Source organism: Falco biarmicus, chromosome 6, assembly GCF_023638135.1.
Source record: "Falco biarmicus isolate bFalBia1 chromosome 6, bFalBia1.pri, whole genome shotgun sequence".
Lineage (NCBI taxonomy): Eukaryota > Metazoa > Chordata > Aves > Falconiformes > Falconidae > Falco > Falco biarmicus.
Window position 1 is genome coordinate 83159508 of NC_079293.1, and position 19445 is coordinate 83178952.

Genomic DNA, 19445 nt, shown 5'->3' on the forward strand with positions numbered 1-19445 from the left:
ACAGTAGGATTTACTTCATGTAGTTCACACTAAAAATCTTTTGTAAGAATCAACTTGAAACATAGGATTCATCTGCCGAAAGAAATACTGCTAGAGCAATATATATGCTCCTTTTGCCCCAGTCAGCTCAAGAGCAGTAAATATAGTTAAAGCAAGACTGAAAAATAGTGTTAACTAGCGACAAGAACAAATAAACCCCTTGTTTTTCAGCTTTCTTCCACATTGGGAAAAATGGGCATGGAGCCCAGGGTTTAGACTTTTAATTTCTTCTGTATAATCTGTTTCAATCAAAGATATGGGTGGTACCCTCGGATTTTGAGAAACTTCTGATCTGACTCCAAAGTGGTCTCTGACTTTTGTCCAGTACTTCTTTTCAATTCAATGTCAATTTTTAAGTAATGCACCTAGGCTAATGAAACTAAGATTTCATAACCCACTATTGAATGTAAATGCAGGAACAAATAATTCATGAGTTACAGATCAAATCCTGGAGATGAGTAAGAGTTAAGATTTATACTGCTGGGTACTGTGACTGTAAGGAAAGGAAGAGGGTATGAAGTAATCAGAAACCCAATTAACTTTACAACAGGGTCAACAGTATTATGTAGAGCATGTTTGTTTTCTGAAATGAACTGCATCTTGTAGAGTCAGGCCAGAATGTCGGGGCTGGGTCAGTGGCTCTGTGGTAGAAGCCCTGTGGTACGTGACACACCGTGTCTAACTTGAATCCTTTTCTCTGACGTGGATTAACATGCAACATCCATACTGAACATTAAGATGGCAGTTTCGGCCTAATGCTTATCATGCATCCTGCTGTCAGTCCTGTCTTCAGTAGCATGTCCTAACAAAATCCAGACCCAATTAAAATCTCTGAATAACAGCCTCTCTTTGTAAAGACAACATATTCTAAGGATAACAAGTGACTTTTCATGCCTTTTCTCCTTTCATCAGCTTTGAAGTAAGTAACATAACATAAAAGATTTTGATATAAAGCAGTATGAATGAGTATGTAAAGCAGAAATCCGTATTTCAAGGGCAGGGAATCTTTCAACTGATGCCTCATCTATATGAAACAGACTGTGTGATAGTTCAAATTTGAAGTAGTCCACTTAGATTTTTACTAAAAGTTTTGGGATCATCTTGTGACATTTTCTTAACAGTATCAGAAAGCTATTACACATACAAAAAAGCTGATGTTTATCTTCATATATTATATTGTTGTCATTCCCATAGGCCTTATTTGTTGTATAGTGCCATATATATATACGCAGCAGCAACTCTGTGTATAGAAACATTGACAGTAATTTGTCTCTGAATTCTGTGTCCTAGAACCCTGCTGGCATTAGGCTGCCATGTTGGAATTGCTGATGAACATGCTGAAGAAAAAGTGAAAAAAATGAAACTTCCAAAGAAGTAAGTTGAAATTCAAATGCATGTATTTGTTAGGCAGTGCATATTAAGTGAACTGTATCGTAAGAATTCGATACTTACACTGCTTGTTTTATTGGTACTTGGGTATTCATGTCTGCATATACATTTCAGAAATTCACCCACACCTTCATCTACACCTTTTCTTCTAGATGTTTATGACCTGGTGTGTAGACAAAGTTTAGGTTTTCTGTGATCCATTGAAAATACCTGGCATTCATTGTTACATAGTTCTTTTATACATGAGTGTACTACAGAAACTTGGTAAAGAATTTTTACAGCAAACTTGTCAATATATTTTGCTGTGCTGCAAATACTTAAAGGTAACCCTTTTGAAAGTCCTAGAATGGCCATCTAGTGACTTGAAGTGGAGTATCTGCCTGACCTATTTTCCTGAGTGAGCGATGGACAACAGCATTGTAGGACTGGGCTCAGGCTGGTATGGTTTAGTGGCTTCCACTGCTGCAACTGTGAAACCAGGTCTCATGGCCCAGCTAAGGTGCCCTGGCTTCTTCCTTAGCACCAGTGTGCCCCCCAGTTTGGGAATGAAGGCTATGGGAACTTTAACATAGTTGAAAGTCACGGAACTGTATTTGGTGATAAGGATGTGACAGCCCTATGGCCCAGCATACGTTTGAACCCACGGGATAAAGGATGATTTATAACTGTTTAAAACCAGAAAACTAAAGGTCACATTTTCAGTATGAAAGAACTTCCATGTGTTCTGTTATTCCTGAATTTACATTAGTAATTTAGTTTCCTTGGTTATGACTGAGAGCTATGGTAAGTGCTAGTTGCTATGTTGCTGCCACCAGTAGCAACTTACAGCTCTTTGCAGGGATGTGCTCTGTGCAGAAATATATTCACAGTAGCCTTTCGCTGACCCATACCTTCATATTCCATACACTGTGTCCCTAAGGCCAGTATATTAACCCCAAGCCCATGTTTAACTAAAGCACGTCTTCCTTTTTGCTGTTGTGAGTTAAAAGCACATGCCCCGTTCTGGCAAGGTTGCTGCAGACTTCAGGGTAATACTTTACCACCAGGTAGCTGTGAGAACCTGTGCCCTGAAGTTGTTGATGTGCACTACGCTGCACTGATTTACATACCACTGATACCACAGTTTCGGAATCCCTGATGTGGTCACCTCACAAGAATGAATGAGAAGAAAAGCAAGGGATTAGTTTAAATTCCCCCAAACTGTTCTTCAGTTTTGGTATCCCAAAATAACTGCATGTAAGACTAAAAAGAAGAGATATCTAGGCCTTTATTTTTGTTCTGAATTTCCTGGGCAGAAATGCATATGCATTTGCAAGATTGTTCAAGTAAATTAGATTTGACGCTTTTGAAAAGCTGCAGCTAAATCTCAAGTCTGAAGAAAGTATACTTTCTAATTTAAGAAGAATGGTAATGCTGAGTCTTTCTCAAGCCATTAACAGTCATAACTTCAGAAACCGAAAGTCCTGTGATACACATCAAGAATTTTGATACTTCACATACAATGGATAGAAAAAATGAGTAATAAGGAAAGAAAAACAAATTGTTGCTACATTCTCAATAGCATCCAGATGCTGAACAAAAATGGAGAAAAGATTTCACAATCTAGATACGGTTGTGCAGCTCTAAGTCTGGATCGCATTTTTTGTGAGATACGGTCCTGGAGAGAACAGTTGCTGTTTCACAGTTATGCTAGATTTAATTGTAACCAAAGGTTACAAGAGGTAGTGTGTGAAAAACTAAATTATTGATGGGAGAAGAGATGTCACTTCCTGTTAGCTAGTTAGTTCTGTTCCTGTACATGGTGCAAATGTGTTGTCCCAAAAGCAACAGAAATCACTTGAATGTAATTAGCTCATCTACTTTCTAAGAGCTTTTTCAACCTTACTTTGTATATTCTTGTCTGTCTTCTCAACTCTTTGTTTTTGGGGTTTTTTTTTTGCCTTTTTTTTTGCCATCTTGTTGTAACAATGAAGATTGTAAAATGCTAAGAACAAGTTTACATTTTTGTCAGTCCTACAGAAGCCCCATTTGTTACAAGTTGGGGAAAATCACTTTTTTAACTGACAGTTGTGCTATACATTTGCCTTTTCTAGTATAGCATCATTCCACAAAAAAGTTTTTTTGGACCATTTTGAACAACTAGCTGATGTGTACTGCAGATACAACACTTGCTGAAGAAAATTCTCTTTCTGTAAGGAATTTTTTTCCTAGTAATACTTTACTTTAGGTTTTTGAGTAAAACATCCTTTAATAACCTCTTATTTTAAAATAGCTCCTGGAAATATTCAAAGTCTTTCTTTTAATAAATTCTAAATATTTATGTTTTTATAGGTTAGAAAAGAAGTCTGAATAAAATAGGAAAGGAAAAATATTTGTCGGAATGAAAAGAAAAAAGTTTTGGATTTTTTTTTTTTTTAATTCTGCTATGTTTGGTCTTTTTTAAAACAGTTCACATAGACTTGAATCAGGAGAGCAGAGCGTGGTTTAAGATCACTTGAAAACATATCTACTACCCTTTCTGTAACTTTAGTGGCGAGACAAATAAAAATACTATAATGCTTCTTATAAATCAATGGTAGTGATAATGTGCTGTTGAAGCAGTTAAATCTAACTACTTCTTAAAAAAAGATGACTAATATAAGGTCTGCAGAGATACTGAGCAAGATGAGGCCAGTGAAACACGTATAAGCAGATGACCAGGCAGGAACTGGGGTTTTAGCTCCTGTTTCAACTAGTAACTAGTAATCGGTCCGCAGCTAAAGACAATTCTCCAGCATGGGTTGCACACAGTATGCTATTGTTATTTTCCTTAGTATCCCCTGATACTTATCCTTGATGAGTATTCATTTGCATCCTGAAAATAAGGTATACATATCCTCTGTGACAACATTATGGGCATCATTTGAAACCCGTGGCTCTTTGACCCTGCTCTTATATCAAAATAGCTGTGGCTTTCGTAGCTTTGATATGTACCACATAACACTTGTGCAGGGGAGTGTGACAGAAAAGAGGACAGTAATTGCCAGCATGACAAATCTATTAATTCTTTATGATTCACTATTTCCATTACTATCTCACCGAAGCGACTTCACAGCTACCTGAGAGGTAACCATGAAGCTGTTAGCTAGCGTGTGGGACATAACAGCACAACTGCCGTCGGCATGTTTAATTCTCCAACAATTTGCTGATTGGTGACTATATGAATGGTTGATTTTGATTGACGTTCTTGAATTGTTATTTTCAGACTTCATTTTTTTTTTAATGTGGTAATTTTGAAGGAAGGTCTAACCTCATGTTTATAGATGATAATCCCCCTTAAATGCTTGCTTGTTTACACTGACTGTTTTCAATCAATAGTGTGTTTAAATGGGTTTTATACTAGTTATCACAGAAAAGAATTAATTAAGATTTGTAAAGTATTTGAATATTTTGAATATAAATGGGGATAAATACTGTTTCTTTTTCTGGATTTCTCTCTGTCAGTCCAAATAAAGAAAATACAAAAAAATGACAAAGTTGTTTAGAAAATAGACAATTATTTAAAGTAGTCATTTTTTAAACACCCCAGCACATATAATTTCAGTGACAGAATGTTTATTTTCCACAGACCCCTTTCGTTATGACCAAAATAGCGCTTCATTTTGTCAGTATGCTGGAGGAGGAATACTCAGGGATATTCAGGGCACATCCACCAGCTCAGCCTGGTGTCTGCTGGGGCCACAGAGAGGCACCAGCTCTGGCTCCTGGAATGCCTCTGCCCACTGCCCCCGCTGCCCCCAACCTTGGTGTCTGCCAGGCTGTTTTCCGCACTTTTTTCCTCACTCTTCTCTGCCTGTGCAGCGTTTTGCCCTTTCTTAAACATATTTTCCCAGAGCCACCACCAGTGTGGCGGAGGGGCTCAGCTTTGGCCAGTGGCAGGTCCCTTTTGGAGACAGCTGGAACCAGCTGTGCCCAGCACTGGGCAGCCCTGGCCTTTCCTCACAGAGGCCACCTTGCAGCCCACCCTCCACCAGCAGCTGGGCACAGACACCCAGTACACCTCACCCTGTCCCCCGTCCCCCTGTGTGTCCCCCCCTGCCCTGCTTTTCTCTTCCTGCTTCCCTTCCCCGGCATGTTCCCTCATCAGCTGAGGTAAAGGAGGCAATGTCCACCCTGTGTAGTGTTGTAGGTTTGCGTTATAAATGTAGTTAGTAAATCCTCATGTGCTGCATCCATCACCATATGCATGACATCTTTATTGAAGGTTTGGTCATAAGTAAAGTGAGAGATGACTGTAATTAATTTGATGGGAATAACTTCATAAAAGTAAACACTGTGTTGTTCTTAGGAGCACTAAAAATAGTGAGGAAGCTGCTCTCTGTTCTGAAGTTATGCTTAAATTTCAAAATTCTCTTATTTGAAGGATAGTTAAGATATGAAGTATCATAAAGAGAAATTTTTATTAGATGGATTTCATATGTGATCTTGAGTAAGCCATTTGACCTGCTCTGTCTCTCACATCCCTATATGTAGTAAGAAGAATATATTTTCTTGCTTCTGTAGGAGATAGATAGAATTTAATAAGTATTGTGAAGTGCTCAGAGGTAACAATAATAGAGTTTGTGTAAGTATTTAGATAAGCAACCTCTTAATCTACTATTTTAAATATATGAAAGTACTAAAATACTTCAAAAGTGTTTTTAGTTCAGACCATTTTGGGTAGCGTTCATTACCAGCTACTTCATCCCATCAAGGTTCAGTTAGCTTGAAACAAAATCAGATGTCAGTGCATTATTATTCTTTGTTCAAAGGCTGATTATTTATATAGATATATTGCATACATGTCACTTCTTTCCCTTGTGGTTTCTATTAATCGTTTCTTACAGAAAAGTAAGTGCAAGTTCTGTGTTTTTTGACAGCTACCAGTTGTTGAGTGGATATAAGCCTGCTCCCATGGATCTGAGTTTTATCAAACTGACCCCTTCTCAAGAAGCTATGGTGGATAAACTAGCAGAAAATGCTCACAATGTGTGGGCAAGGGACCGTATAAGGCAAGGCTGGACGTATGGTATCCAGCAGGTAAGTGCTAACCTCCGGCAGTTGCAAAAGCACTTACTGATTGAGATATTTCACAGTTAAATGGGAATAATCGGGATACAAAAGCAGGAAGAAGCAGCTAATGAATACAAGTCTGTCAGTCAGAAAGCAGAAATACATGATTAAAACAATCCTGCTAAATCTAGCAGTATGAGACTCCTATTTTACAAGCAGTATTAAAAAATTGGTGGTATATTCTTGTTTGCTGTCTAGATCTCAGGGTGAGAAAATTGTATGCAGGAAGCTAATATGCTCTAGTATTTTAGGAAATGTAAACATTGACTTTCAGTAGGGGATCATTTAGATGTTTGCAGTCTTGGGAATTAAATAATTTTGTTTATCCAGGAAAATCAGAATGTAAACCTCTAGTAATCACTTTGCTAATGTGTTGTATTTCTGGCAGAGGCCACGTTTAACTGAAAATAGTTAAGTCAGTCTCCAAGTTCCACTTCTACTTCATTGTTTTTGTTTCAGTGAATAGGAATGCTGCCTGGTAGGTATAATGATGGGTTATACGGGAGGGAAGTAAAAACTAAGCATGGTGGATAGTTAACAGAAAAACTCAAGGTCTTTGTTTTCTTTAAAAAAAAAAATCAATTTGGTATATACTAAGCCTAGTTTATTATTTTTCAAGAAAGCCACTATATCAGTTTTCCCTTAGGAGTCATATTTTCTATTCTTCTTGTGATTATTTGTGAATTTTATGTAGAGAAAGGTGTCTTCGCTTATGTTAATAAATGTGTGGTAGCATATCACAGTGAAATTTTAGGAAAATTCATCCCTTGGGGGAAAAAAAAATGAGTTTTCATGATTTTGCACTGGGCATAAAAGACATCCATTATTTTTGCAAAAATGAGAAACAGCTGTTTTGCAGGCACATACACTTTCCTGCTTGCAAACAGTTGGTTTTGTTTTTGACAAAAATTGGACTTACATATTTCAGTTCAGCACATTTCAAATTTTGTTTTTCTGTAATACTAAACCTCATTCTATTTGCAAAGCTTTTGTGTAAAAAAAAATATCTGTTTTTTTATATATATTAAGTTAGGCACTTAAATTCACCTCATCTCATACTGACAAAGTACATTTATGTGACAAAATACATGCTTCATAGCATTTCAGCATTGTCCATTATAGTATCTTTACTATAAAGTTCTCAGTTTGGTACTTTGTAAACTATTTAGGAAATCTGTGTTCTATATTTGGGTCTAGGAAGACAATGAACCAATTCTTGTGCTTGCAGACTAGAATGTATGTAATGTCCCCTACTAGATAGACACTGAAGATAATTCAGCGTTGGTGCAACTCCCCTGCTTAAAACAGGATTAAATTCTCTCCTAATTCTGCATCTTTGAGTGAGGAAAGGTGGCTCTTTGAAGTGCTGTTAACATTTCTGATAGAATGTTAATAATGAGAAACATTAGAAGTGATGATTCTGTGTTGTCAGGCAGGGGAGAAGATTAATTTATTTTGAACCCACTATTTCAATCCTCTTTTTATGGAGGCAGAGCACAATTAATTTCTAGAATGACAGTCCGTATGTCTCTAGATAGTCAAAAGAAGTATTTCTGGTAGATTAAAGAATGCACTCAATAACTTACACCATACCTCCTACATTTTTTATTCTCTCAGAAGCCAAACATTTCCAATATAGGGCCTTGCCAATCAGGAGATTTGAAATCAATGGAAGTTAGAAAATAGTTACAAAACTAAATTTAATTTTGCAACAGAATTTGTTGGTTAAGATGAAGTTAAGAATTTTCTGGAATCAAATGCCTCTTTTAGCTAAGTATGTTTCTAACTAGCATTGAGGAAAATTTAAACCCACAACTCATATGTAGTGAATAAAGTTTCTTACATCTTGAAGACAATTTAACATACCCTGTGTATCTGTATGTCTTTTAAAAAAAACACAAGTAATTTTCCCATCTTTATTGGAGTGAATTTGCAGTTAAATTGTATGTTTTCTGAATTAGTGAGGTATTAAGTAAGAAAGATGGTTAAATTATGCTGTCAAAGACCTTTCCAGTGTTACTGGGTTGGGAATGATAAGTGGTGGGAGTAGGTAGCAATGAAAAAAGTTTCTCTTTTACATCTACACAATATTTTTATATGCTGTCTTTATGTATATCTTGCTGTACCTGTTGATATAGAAGGTTCTGCTTTGAAAGAGGCATGATGTGATAGTAATAAATCATTAGTTTTACTATGGTTCCCAAAAGGCAGTGGGGTTGCCATAGACTACAACTGTCATCGAAAAAAATTAGACAAGTCTAGCACGTGATGTAACCTAAAATTAAGCACTTCAACTTAATGTCAGAAGAATCATGAAGACTGTCTTACATTCTTGACCCTTTGCCCAGGGCAAGGGACTGACCTTATTGTAGAATCTAAAACGCTGTGGCCCTGTGAAGAGACCTTTTTGAGGCTCACCAGGAGAGAGCAGAGAGAAGGACTCTGTGATCTACTCACTAACAGCCCTCTGTGTTTTATCTACTGACTTTTAAAATTCTGTCCTGAGGGCCAGCCTTGGAACTCAGGCCTCCTTAAACTCCCTTCCTAATAAATGTCCTGCTTACTGGATGACAAAGCTCAACATGCAAATTTAACCTATGCTCACTTACTACAATTTATAGTCTGCTGTGAAAAAACTTGTGTTACCCATTTTCCATGAGTGTTTTAAAAACTGATACCTATATCCTCAAAGATATCTGACTGGACAAATAAGAATTAGGTGTCTAAATCCATTTTGATCTCCAAGAACCAGTTGTTATATAAAGAAGTTATCACTATCACTTAGACCTGCTAAATTTTAAAATAAAAGGGTAAGCCTCTAGTTAGGTTTTTGGAGATGTTTTAAGCAGTCAGTGTGAGTCAGGCACTAATTTTGACTACCAGGTTGTGCTCTGAAGGAGACTTAGGCAAATACTTCTGCTCTAAATCTTGACACGGCTTAGGTATATGATCAGTATTGAACTGTTCTTCCTCACCAAAACAAAGACAATTATTGGCATGCAAAGAAGAACCTGGAGAATTTAAAGGTAAAAAGCCCAAGTGCCTATGAAGCTGATCACATTTGGAGTTGGAAAGCCACCGAATTGGGGTTTTACAGTCTTGGGTGCTTCTGCTTTAAACATCCAAATATTTTATTGGGTCTTGACAGAAGACTTTCGTGTGCTGAGTGGAGCGCTATTGTTGAGAATGTAATGCAGTGGTGCAGTGAACAGTGTCAGAGTTATGCTTTCCAACAGAGGATGGTTGTTAAAGATCATCAAGAGCTCAGAAGTATTTGTGACCTTCAGAAAAAAGATCAACAAGATCAGCAGTATCCTTTACTCCTTTCCTCTTGACAGGCAAATTACAATAGTCTCACATATGGTTAAACAGGTAGACGATGTCCTTGAAAACTTTCCTACCAGTAGCGTGTCTTGGAGAAGCTGCTGTGCTGGTGGTGTTGATGTTGATTTCTTCTTAATTCCTTTTAATTTTCTCTTTTCAAATAATTAAGTTTATTTTCTTTGGGAGAGAAGATGACAGCTGAGTTCCAGGAGTGCTTATAATGTGCAGAAAACAAACACCATTTGTTAAAAGTCAAAAGAATAGAGAATAGCAAGGTGCTCCTTTCTGGGTGCAGGGCAAAGATGCATCTCATTTAGCTGACATACGTATATCACATGGCAAGCCGCTAGCTGTCGTACACACTGCTACATGCTTCTGCTTGACTCCAGCAATGGGTTTGTTTCATAGGCTACATTTTGTCATCCCATCATATTACTGTGACATGTTACAGTACTGCAATGAAATGACATGTTGTTATGCTGTATAATACTGTAAGCAGATCTCGCAGAGCTATGAAATAGTTTCCTAAGGGAAAGAAGCTTACAGATGTTTGAAAGTAGATGAACTAATCCCTGGGAAATACGTTATAAACAGCAATTGTGCTGTGGCTGTAGGATGGATTAGATAGTAGCTCTGTTCCACCAGGAGCGCCTCATCATTTTGGGATTCTTTAGTATGAAAAATTAAAGGGATGCTGTCAAGTAGTTCACGTATAAACCATTAGTTTCCTGTTATTAACTGGTGGGGGAAATGCCTTCCAAGTTCCAGATTTTTTTTTTTCTTCTAAATCCACCACTGCTCGTCAGGGTTTTTTAACAAGAGACAGCTGCTCTTCCTGCATGACTATACACAGTATTTTTGTTCTGCTGCTGCAGAGCCAGCCAGCCAGCCAGCAGCGGGAGCACAAGTTAACTAATAAATCCTGTTCCCAGAACTGTGCTGACAGCTGCGATGACACTGAGCACAACCAAGTAAGTATTTTTCAGTAGTACAGACTCACAGTAGCTTATTGCTCCCTGAAAGGAGCAGAAGGAGCAAAACAGGTAGGAAAGACGTAGATTTCTGCTGAAAAGAACATCTGAAATAGGAAGGGTAAGTGGTAAAACAAGCACGCCAGCAGTATGAAAATACTTGACAGTGTCCCTTTAAGGGAGAACATGGTTGCCTGCAGGTTGGTCTTTTCTGAACTGGGGAAATGGTCAATGACCAAACCCAGATAAGGTAGGTAGATCCAGGCAAAGGGGCAATATAGCCTCGGTTTAAGTCAATTAAAAGAATCACATTTGTGCTATGAGAGAGGGCTTTTTTCTTCTTTATTTTACATGTATAGATTTTAACCTTATGTCCTATCATAATGACCTGAGTTATTTGTTTAGGTATTTTTAAGGATTTTTTTCATAACAAGCCGATTTAAAAATAGCATTGAATTATAAAAGGATGTATTTGTGACTAAATCTTCACAGTCAAATGGAAAATATTCAGAACTCACATAAGTTTATCCATGAGCTTACAGTATCGATGGAAATTCAGAAAACTGTGATGTCATGTATGCAGGAGAATCCCAACTTTTATATAAGTAAGGAAGAGACAGAAAGGGAGAGAAAAGAGTCAAGCTTAGAGATCAGAAGGCAAATGAAAATAATTTCAAGTACGTTAGGCACTCCCTCACTCTTCCTGAATACATGACTTTTAGGTCTCCCCACTGATTGTGGGGGTCACAGCCAAAGATTCTGACTTCTGAATTTTGCTTATTATGCATTGTCACGTATGCAGACAGCTTAGTCAAAGGGAGTCTTGCTTTTTCTTCATGTTGTGTTGTGTGTGGTAGCCTAACAATCAGAAACCTCGGTTATATTGGAAAAAAAAAATATTAACAACCCCCCACATTGGTTATAAGAATCAGCAAGCTACAAAATCCTTCCCACTGTGTGATAAGCATCTTAAAAAAGATGCTCTGTGCTTCCTGTCCCAGGATAATTAGTCAATTAGTCGGGACTGTGATGTAATTATCTCCTCTATTTTTTTTTTATTTTATTTTTTTTAGATTTTTGTAGAAAGCATATGACATCCATATTTGATCTGGAGTTGTTCTTTCCAGACTGCCTAGTGCTGCAGTGCAAGAGAGGCACTGTTCTGGAGATTCAGACTGAGGAAATACGGATGTGTGGGAAAAACCACGAGTTGAAAGCTTATCATTTATATTGTCATTAAATATATATATAAAGGCATCGACCTTGTAAAAACTACTTATGTTACCTCACTTTCACATTCTACATTATTTATACTGATATATTAATTCCTTTCATTCATAGTCAGGGCACATTGCGCCAGGCATTTCATGTGGGCACAGTTTCTCAGTGAAGATGGTAAAAGGTGTACACGTTTCTAAAGGATGCACATACTTCTAATGAAAGAACACAGCTGCTAGTATGCCAGGTTAGGAACACAACTTCTGCTTTGGGTGGATACATTTAGGATATTTAACATTGACAAGAATATGGCTTTGTGAGGACTTTGTTGTGCTTTCCAGTTCTAAAGACTCTGGAATCTTGAAATGACTTTGTGAGTACCAATTTAAAATTATATTTTTCCTTTTCCCCCTATAAAATGATTTTTAATTTTAGTGGTTTATGATTAAACGCAAGCTGCCATGATAAATGCAGAAAAGCTAGACCTCTGGATAGCATGATATGAAGTGCAAGATGTAGGTGAATGATCCTGTTCACAGTGTATATGCCTCACAGACACAGTGGCTCACTGAGCTGGGTTTCTGACAGCATTGCTGGCAAGCTCACAGTTAGCATTTGTTGTGTCAATTGGTAAGAAATCTTTGTGGAAGTGCAAGATGCACAGATACAGCAGCAAGCAGAATCACTTCAGCTGTGGAATGAGTGTTTTCTAATGTTGTATTTAGCTAGGAACAGCGCATCTGTATCACTGAATATGTGCTGAAATAAATTTGCTTTGTCCTTGTCATTTAACAACCTTGGTTATGAGAACGAAATAATTTCAGTAGCACACAGAATATGTATCTGTACAGCTTTTAATGCTTTAAATCACAGAACTTGTGATCACATTAAATTACTACCATGTTTTCCTTCCGCTCTTCCTAGACTGTGTTCTCACTTTTTAGTCTTTTCTTGTCTTTCTTTTTGATAGGTACATATTTATGTATGTTTCTGGTGTCTTTTTGTTCCTTTTAGTCTAGTGATCTGTGCTGTTCCTGAACTTCTCAGAGCTTTGGGAAGGCCCAGGAGTGCACAGGTTTGCGGTATTACATTTGTAGCTCTGAAAACTGTATTATTCTTTATAATTTCAAGTATCTTTTACAGGTTTATATGAGGCTTTGGTTTTTCAGAATTACTTCTGAAGAGTAAAAATTCATTATACATACTGTATCTCTTAATAGGTTTTTCTTTTATAGCTGCTTATAGAATTTGACTATGGTTTTTTTATGCTGCTGTAGATAGTATAGACACTCTGTTTCATTCTTACTCTTGCATGGCATCTGTCTATGCAAGTTGCAAGACCAGTTGCTAGATCCAGTGTGCTAGACCAGTTATCTACATGTCACACAACTCACTGAACCAATGGATGTAGTTCTGCACCTCTCGGCTCCCAGTGTGTTTGCAGCAGTGTTCATTACCTGCAATGGAAGTTCGAAAAGGCTTGTTGATATTTGTTGGAGTGTGTGTGTTTAGGTATTTTTTTCTGTATTTCTCTTCTATTACTTCGAAGAGCTATATTCAGTTAGTGCCATTGTTGACTGATTATTGCCTATTTCAAATCTATTTATACTCTACAAATAGGTACGTGTGTGCCGATTCAAATAATTCTTTGTCTATCATTTGCTGTATGTAGCAAATTCTGTAGTGTACACTGTTAAAAATAATACTGACTTTTCGTGGTCTGTGTTACATCACTTAAGTTTAACATTATTTATTAAAAGTTCCTTCCATTTATAGTCAGGGCATGTTCTGCCAGGCATTCCAGCTTTCCGTGGTTGCAATGCTTTCTCTTACTGAAGTGACTCCAAATTAAATTCTAAATGACTACTGCAATGTTTGTGTTACATTAAATGAGGACATAGTTGTGTAATAAAATACATATAGGCTTTTTTCTTGCACACACCCCTCTTTTTTTTTCTCCTGTGATAGGATAGGTTCTGAATGTAAACCCAAAGAATTACATAAACTTCATGTACCCAGCTCAAATCATTTAAAACAATCTTGTCAACAAGTTTAAATTTTTTTTGGGGGGGGTTGTCTTCTGGAGGAGACCTGCTTTTCTTTTTCTCTCAAATGACTCTCTGAATAAGTAGTTGTCAGACAAAACACAGTCTTCTGATGAAGCATTAGACTGTCAAACCTAGAAAACTCTAGCAAAAAAATTAAAACATAGGGTGAGTTTTCCTTCTTTTAACAGTTTACAATACAAAATAATAGATTTTCTGTAGTGAAAAGGAAGAATTAAGTCTATGTACAAATTGCAAATGTATTTAATAAAAATTGCCACTCTTAGCTAATTAGTTTTTTTATTGACTTGATTCTGACTGTGCAAAGCTCAATCACTGTATAGGATAATTCTCTTTATTAGATACCTGTAAACCACACAGGTGCAGAAGATTGTTAGTGCAAAAACTTATGATGAGTATAACAATAACAGTTCCTAATTCAGCAATAAGTAAAACATTCAAAACTTAGATAGATATATTATAGGGGGAAAAACTGAAGAAAATATTAAAAGAAAAATCCCTTCTTATATTCATATTAAAGAAGTAGCCAAAGTCTTAAATGGGTGGAAAAGTTCATAATATTAAATAAAATTAGATCCAAGGAACAAAAATTTGTAAAATTGAGTTACTTTAATAATTATTATTTCTCTATACTCCCACCCCCTCGCCCTTATTTTGTGCTTAGGCCTTTTTAAAAGAACTTATAGTATATTTCATGATCATAACATTGTTATCATCTGATTGCCTGTATGTTAATGTGTGTTAATGATTGGTATGGCAATTACCAGTGTATTAGTCTAACTTATCATGTATAAAAAATTACATAATTATTGTTCCAGACTTATGTTTCATATTTTTAAAGAGAGTATTTCATAATATCTTTTGGACATATGTTTCAGAGGAAATTATTTCTTTTTTTATGTCTTTTCCAAGACAAATAATTAAACCCATGGTGTTTAAACTCTGATGCTAATGTGAATGTTATTATATCAAATAATAATTCCTTATAACATTTATAAGGGTGTTGGACTAGATGGTCTCCAGAGGTCCCTTCCAACCCTAATTATCCTGTGAGTCTGTGATATACTTTAACATTTATTTAGTCCATTCTGGAAGCAGCCCTTTTCCACAGCTACCAAATTACACATTGGAAAAAGGGGATGTCAAATTAAGTGTTTGGAATAAATAAGGAAAGCAGTGTCCTCTGAAGTGGTCCTTGTGTTGGCCCTGTCACTGTCCTTCCTGCTGAATATAAGAGCTGATATGATGCAGTAATTCTTGTCCCTAACAATGCGTTCTCTTTATCTTTCTGTTAGCCCTTTTAGCATATATATATGTAATGTGTGTCCCGTAATATTTCTTCTCCTGGAAGGCTCACTGGTAGGACCTGATTTCGTCAAGAACTGGTTAATAACTGCACTTTATTTTACTAAGTACGATAAGGGATAAGGCAGATAGCCTTGTATCTAAGCATTTAAAGGACAGCAAAGGATGCCTGCAAGTATTTGTTAGAATGGATGTGCCATTTCTTTTCTTCCTGCAAAGGCAGAATGAAAACCACATACATTCTTACAAATAGAACTGTGATGCTCTAAAAGTAGTAAGATACTTTAATTGTAGACACTGTTTTCTAAAATAATAGGTGCTATTTTTGCACTTCTTAGTAAGTCTAACCAATTGTAAAAGCCTTTCATTATCTTTGGTATTTGTACCTAAAAGAAAAAAACAGCAAATATTTTTTTATATGTCCGGTCTTAATTTTTATTTTTTTTAAAGATATTGGGAAGAGCATGGAGGTTTCTTTGTATGGTTTCTCTCACTGCCAACAAATGCCGACAGGATGCATGAAGAAAATGTAGACAAAACCCCAGTTCTATTAGTCACTAAAAATTAATTTTAGCTGTATAAATAATCCAGTTAAACAATGCTTTTAAATAACGTAATTTTGCACTAGAGGAAAACTTTATCTTTGTTGTATTAATGAACCTAAAATACAAAGATTAAAGCTAAAGCTTACTAATACATTTCAGCTGGAGGGAAAGGTTACATTAAATTACCTATTACAAAAATTCTGCACATTAAGCTCGTTAATCATGTTCGTACAAGACCCTTTATTTTGGAAAAATACATGTTTTAAGTCCTTTAAATAGTAAGACGCAGGTTTATTATCTATTTTATTATTTATTAATTAGTATGGCGTGTATTAATATTTCTGTTAGTAGTGTTTAGTACTTCTTTTGTTTATATCTTATTTATCCTTTGGGGTTTTATATATCTTGCTTAGTGCTATAATTACAAAACCCCTATACATTTGTGTTACAGTAATTTCTGAGCTTTAGTTATGTACTAACTTCCTATGGTAGATGCTTCACAGACAGTGTACAAGATACAACACCTTTCAGTCAAACTCTTTGCATTTATCCTTGTTCCTGTTAAGTAAATTTGATGGAAAGTGAAAGCAGGTATAAGCCATGCAGTTTTATTAATTTGTGTATTACTTGCCTTTTTAGTAAATTCAGTGTTGTTACTTGTTTCTGGACTATCGCAACTTCCTTGAATCCTTGCTGTATTTGCAGTTCCATGATTTCAGTTGGTATAAATAGTAATTTTTGTACTGCTGCTATAGCAGTTTTGTCTTTAAGCCAAAGCACAGTTTCTGAAATAGAATCGATTTTTCATACTTACGCAGGATGTGAAAAATCGAAGAAATCCTCGCCTTGTACCTTACGCTCTTTTGGATGATCGGACAAAGAAGTCAAACAAAGACAGTCTTCGGGAAGCAGTCCGCACCCTTCTAGGCTATGGTTACAACCTGGAAGCTCCTGATCAAGATCATGGTAATTAATTTTGTTCTTTTGTTCTCTCTCAAAACAAAAATTAGAATATTTCATTCCACTACTGGATTTGCTAGTCCAATAAAACAATCCAAACAGGTATGGTGTTTTCAAAGCTAATGGGTACTTTACTCCATCTTCTGTTCTTTCTATTTCCTCTTGATCTCACTTTCCTTATTGTTTCCTTTTCCTGTCTTGTGGCCTCAAATGAAGAATTAAATAATGAAGTGTTTTTACATTTTAAATCAGTAATACAATTTCTCCGTATTTCATACACTTCCTTTCACTGTACATTTTTTAGATTTGATAGTTCAGATGAATCAACCTTAAAAGCTCAAGCAATTTAAATCAGGATTGTGAATACTACATGACACAACCCTAAAATACAAAAAATCAGGATAATGTGTTTTATCATCTTGCTCAATATATGGTCTTATGCCAGGGAATAAAATGTATGATTGCATTGTAAATATGTGCATAAATATTTGAAGTTCCCTAATTTCAAAATAAGTTTTTAATTGTAGTACTAATTAAAAAGTTTTCAGTTGTTATTTTAAGACAGAATAGCAAAATTACTAAGAAAAAGATCATATGTAAACACAGTAGATGTGAATTTTATATTCCTACAATTTTAACTCTATAAATAATGAAAAACTCAACAGTACATGTACAATCTTGTATTTAAACACTTCAAGCTGCAAGGTGAAATTTTTGAAGACAAATGCCTACAAACCAAATTTCTGTGAATGTCAAACTACAAGTCTGGAATTAGATAGTCTGTTAGAGCTTTTACGCTTCCTGGACTTACTCAGGCCTTTGAAGTTGAATTTTAAGTAAGTAAATTTTAACTCACTTCTCCCAAATATTTTATTTGAATTGCGTTGTTGCCAGATTGAATATTTTATTGATACAGTGGACAATATTTTCCACATATATAGTTTGAGTTTGAGACATCCTAAACAACAAAAAATTTTAAAGTACATAAACTTTTAATAAAGAAGTTTTAAAGAAACAGTACACAACATTTACCTCTTTAATTGCAGAATAGAAAATGTTAAGAAAGTACAAGAAATCAGGAGACATAATGTACAAATAAAGTAAATTATTTTATAGATTTTGGCTTTTTAAAACAACAGTTTTAAAACTGTCATGCTCAGATCAAGTTTTAAGATGGAACACGGCAGGGATATTCTTGATACTGTACTGTCGTTCTGGAACGCTAACAGCACATACAGAAAGGAAATGGTAACACAATAGACACAGCCCTTTAGCAATGATATTCTAGAAGTTCACTTAGAGATATGGATATATGGAACAATCGAATAAAAATTGAAACATATCTTTATAATCTCAGCAAAGTGTGGAAAATTTAAGGTATGTGTCTAAACCTTACACTGTTGATATATTGATTAATAAATTATTATTTTTCCTGCTTTATATAGCAATAGTATAGTTAAATTTGGACCTGTTAAGGCCACAGACCTTCAGTACAGCATTTCTGCTCCAGGTCTAACTCATACCCAAAATGTGGACAGAGAACATGCCATTTTGTGTTTCTTTTCCAAAGCACATACGTGTTCTGATTCTCAGCTTTTATGAGAGGCTGCTATTAAATTACACTTTTAAATATGAGGCATCACTGATACCATGAGTGTGTAACAAGGCTGGATTGCTGAATGGGCAAAACCAGTGTTTCCTAGTGGAGTAGATTTTGTTGGTGGCAAAATGCTACAGTCTCACTGTTAAATCTGCCCGTGTCTAGTCTGGAGAGTTTAAGGCTGCTGCATAATCTTGTAACTTCTTCCCCTCCCACTGTGGGAAGGAGATTCTGTGGAGAGAGGGAGAGAGCACAGCTTTCACTTGGTTCTTGAGAAGGTGGGTTGGCTGGTGTGGGAGTCTTTTGCCTCTTGTAAAGAGAGAGAGAATGAGCACAGTAGTTTTCCACAATCTCCTCCAAATGCCACTGAGCAATATTAATCCCCTTTCCTCATTTACAGCTCTGAAAACCACGTGACCCTGCTTTTCCTTGGAAATGAACTGCTGGAAAATTTTATTTTTTCTGTATGATGCAGAGATCCTTGAGCTAGTTGTGCATATGGAGTTACTAATGAAATGTAAAGAACATAATTACAGCCCTTGCACCTGAAAAGTCATCACTCCTGCTGCAAAATTCCCAGAGGAAAAGACCTGCAGAACATTGTCCCACAAACTGGTCTTTCTTTAAAAACTGGAATTGCATTCAGCAAAAGCTTTCTATACTCATTTTGGGGATTTAGATTTTAGAGTTTATGAGCGTCTCAAGTTTCTGAGGTACATAAAACATGTCTTAAGGATCCCCTCGTTAGGCAAAATCCATAGTGTTACTAAAGGATTTAGAGCCCTCTAGTGGTGGTCTGCATCTCCATTCATCGATTTTGTTTCAAACTTCGATTTACAAAGCTCTAGTGTCATTTTCTATGCTTTATTAGTATTATTACTTACTGATTTCCTACAGCAGCTGCATTGTTGGGGTTGCTTAGAATCTAGAAAGCATT

The 19445-nt window shown here is 36.1% G+C and overlaps 1 protein-coding gene across 4 annotated transcripts in view; it reads left to right on the plus strand.

The window, feature by feature from the left end:
• Positions 1-19445, plus strand: part of RYR2 (ryanodine receptor 2) — a 434578-nt gene that overhangs the window by 245960 nt on the left and 169173 nt on the right. For all 4 annotated transcript variants that reach the window (XM_056344321.1, XM_056344323.1, XM_056344322.1 and 1 more), the window contains exons 23-25: positions 1330-1413; positions 6327-6486; positions 16767-16914. In XM_056344321.1, the coding sequence (XP_056200296.1) occupies positions 1330-1413; positions 6327-6486; positions 16767-16914 (392 nt within the window). The remainder of the gene's footprint in view (positions 1-1329; positions 1414-6326; positions 6487-16766; positions 16915-19445) is intronic.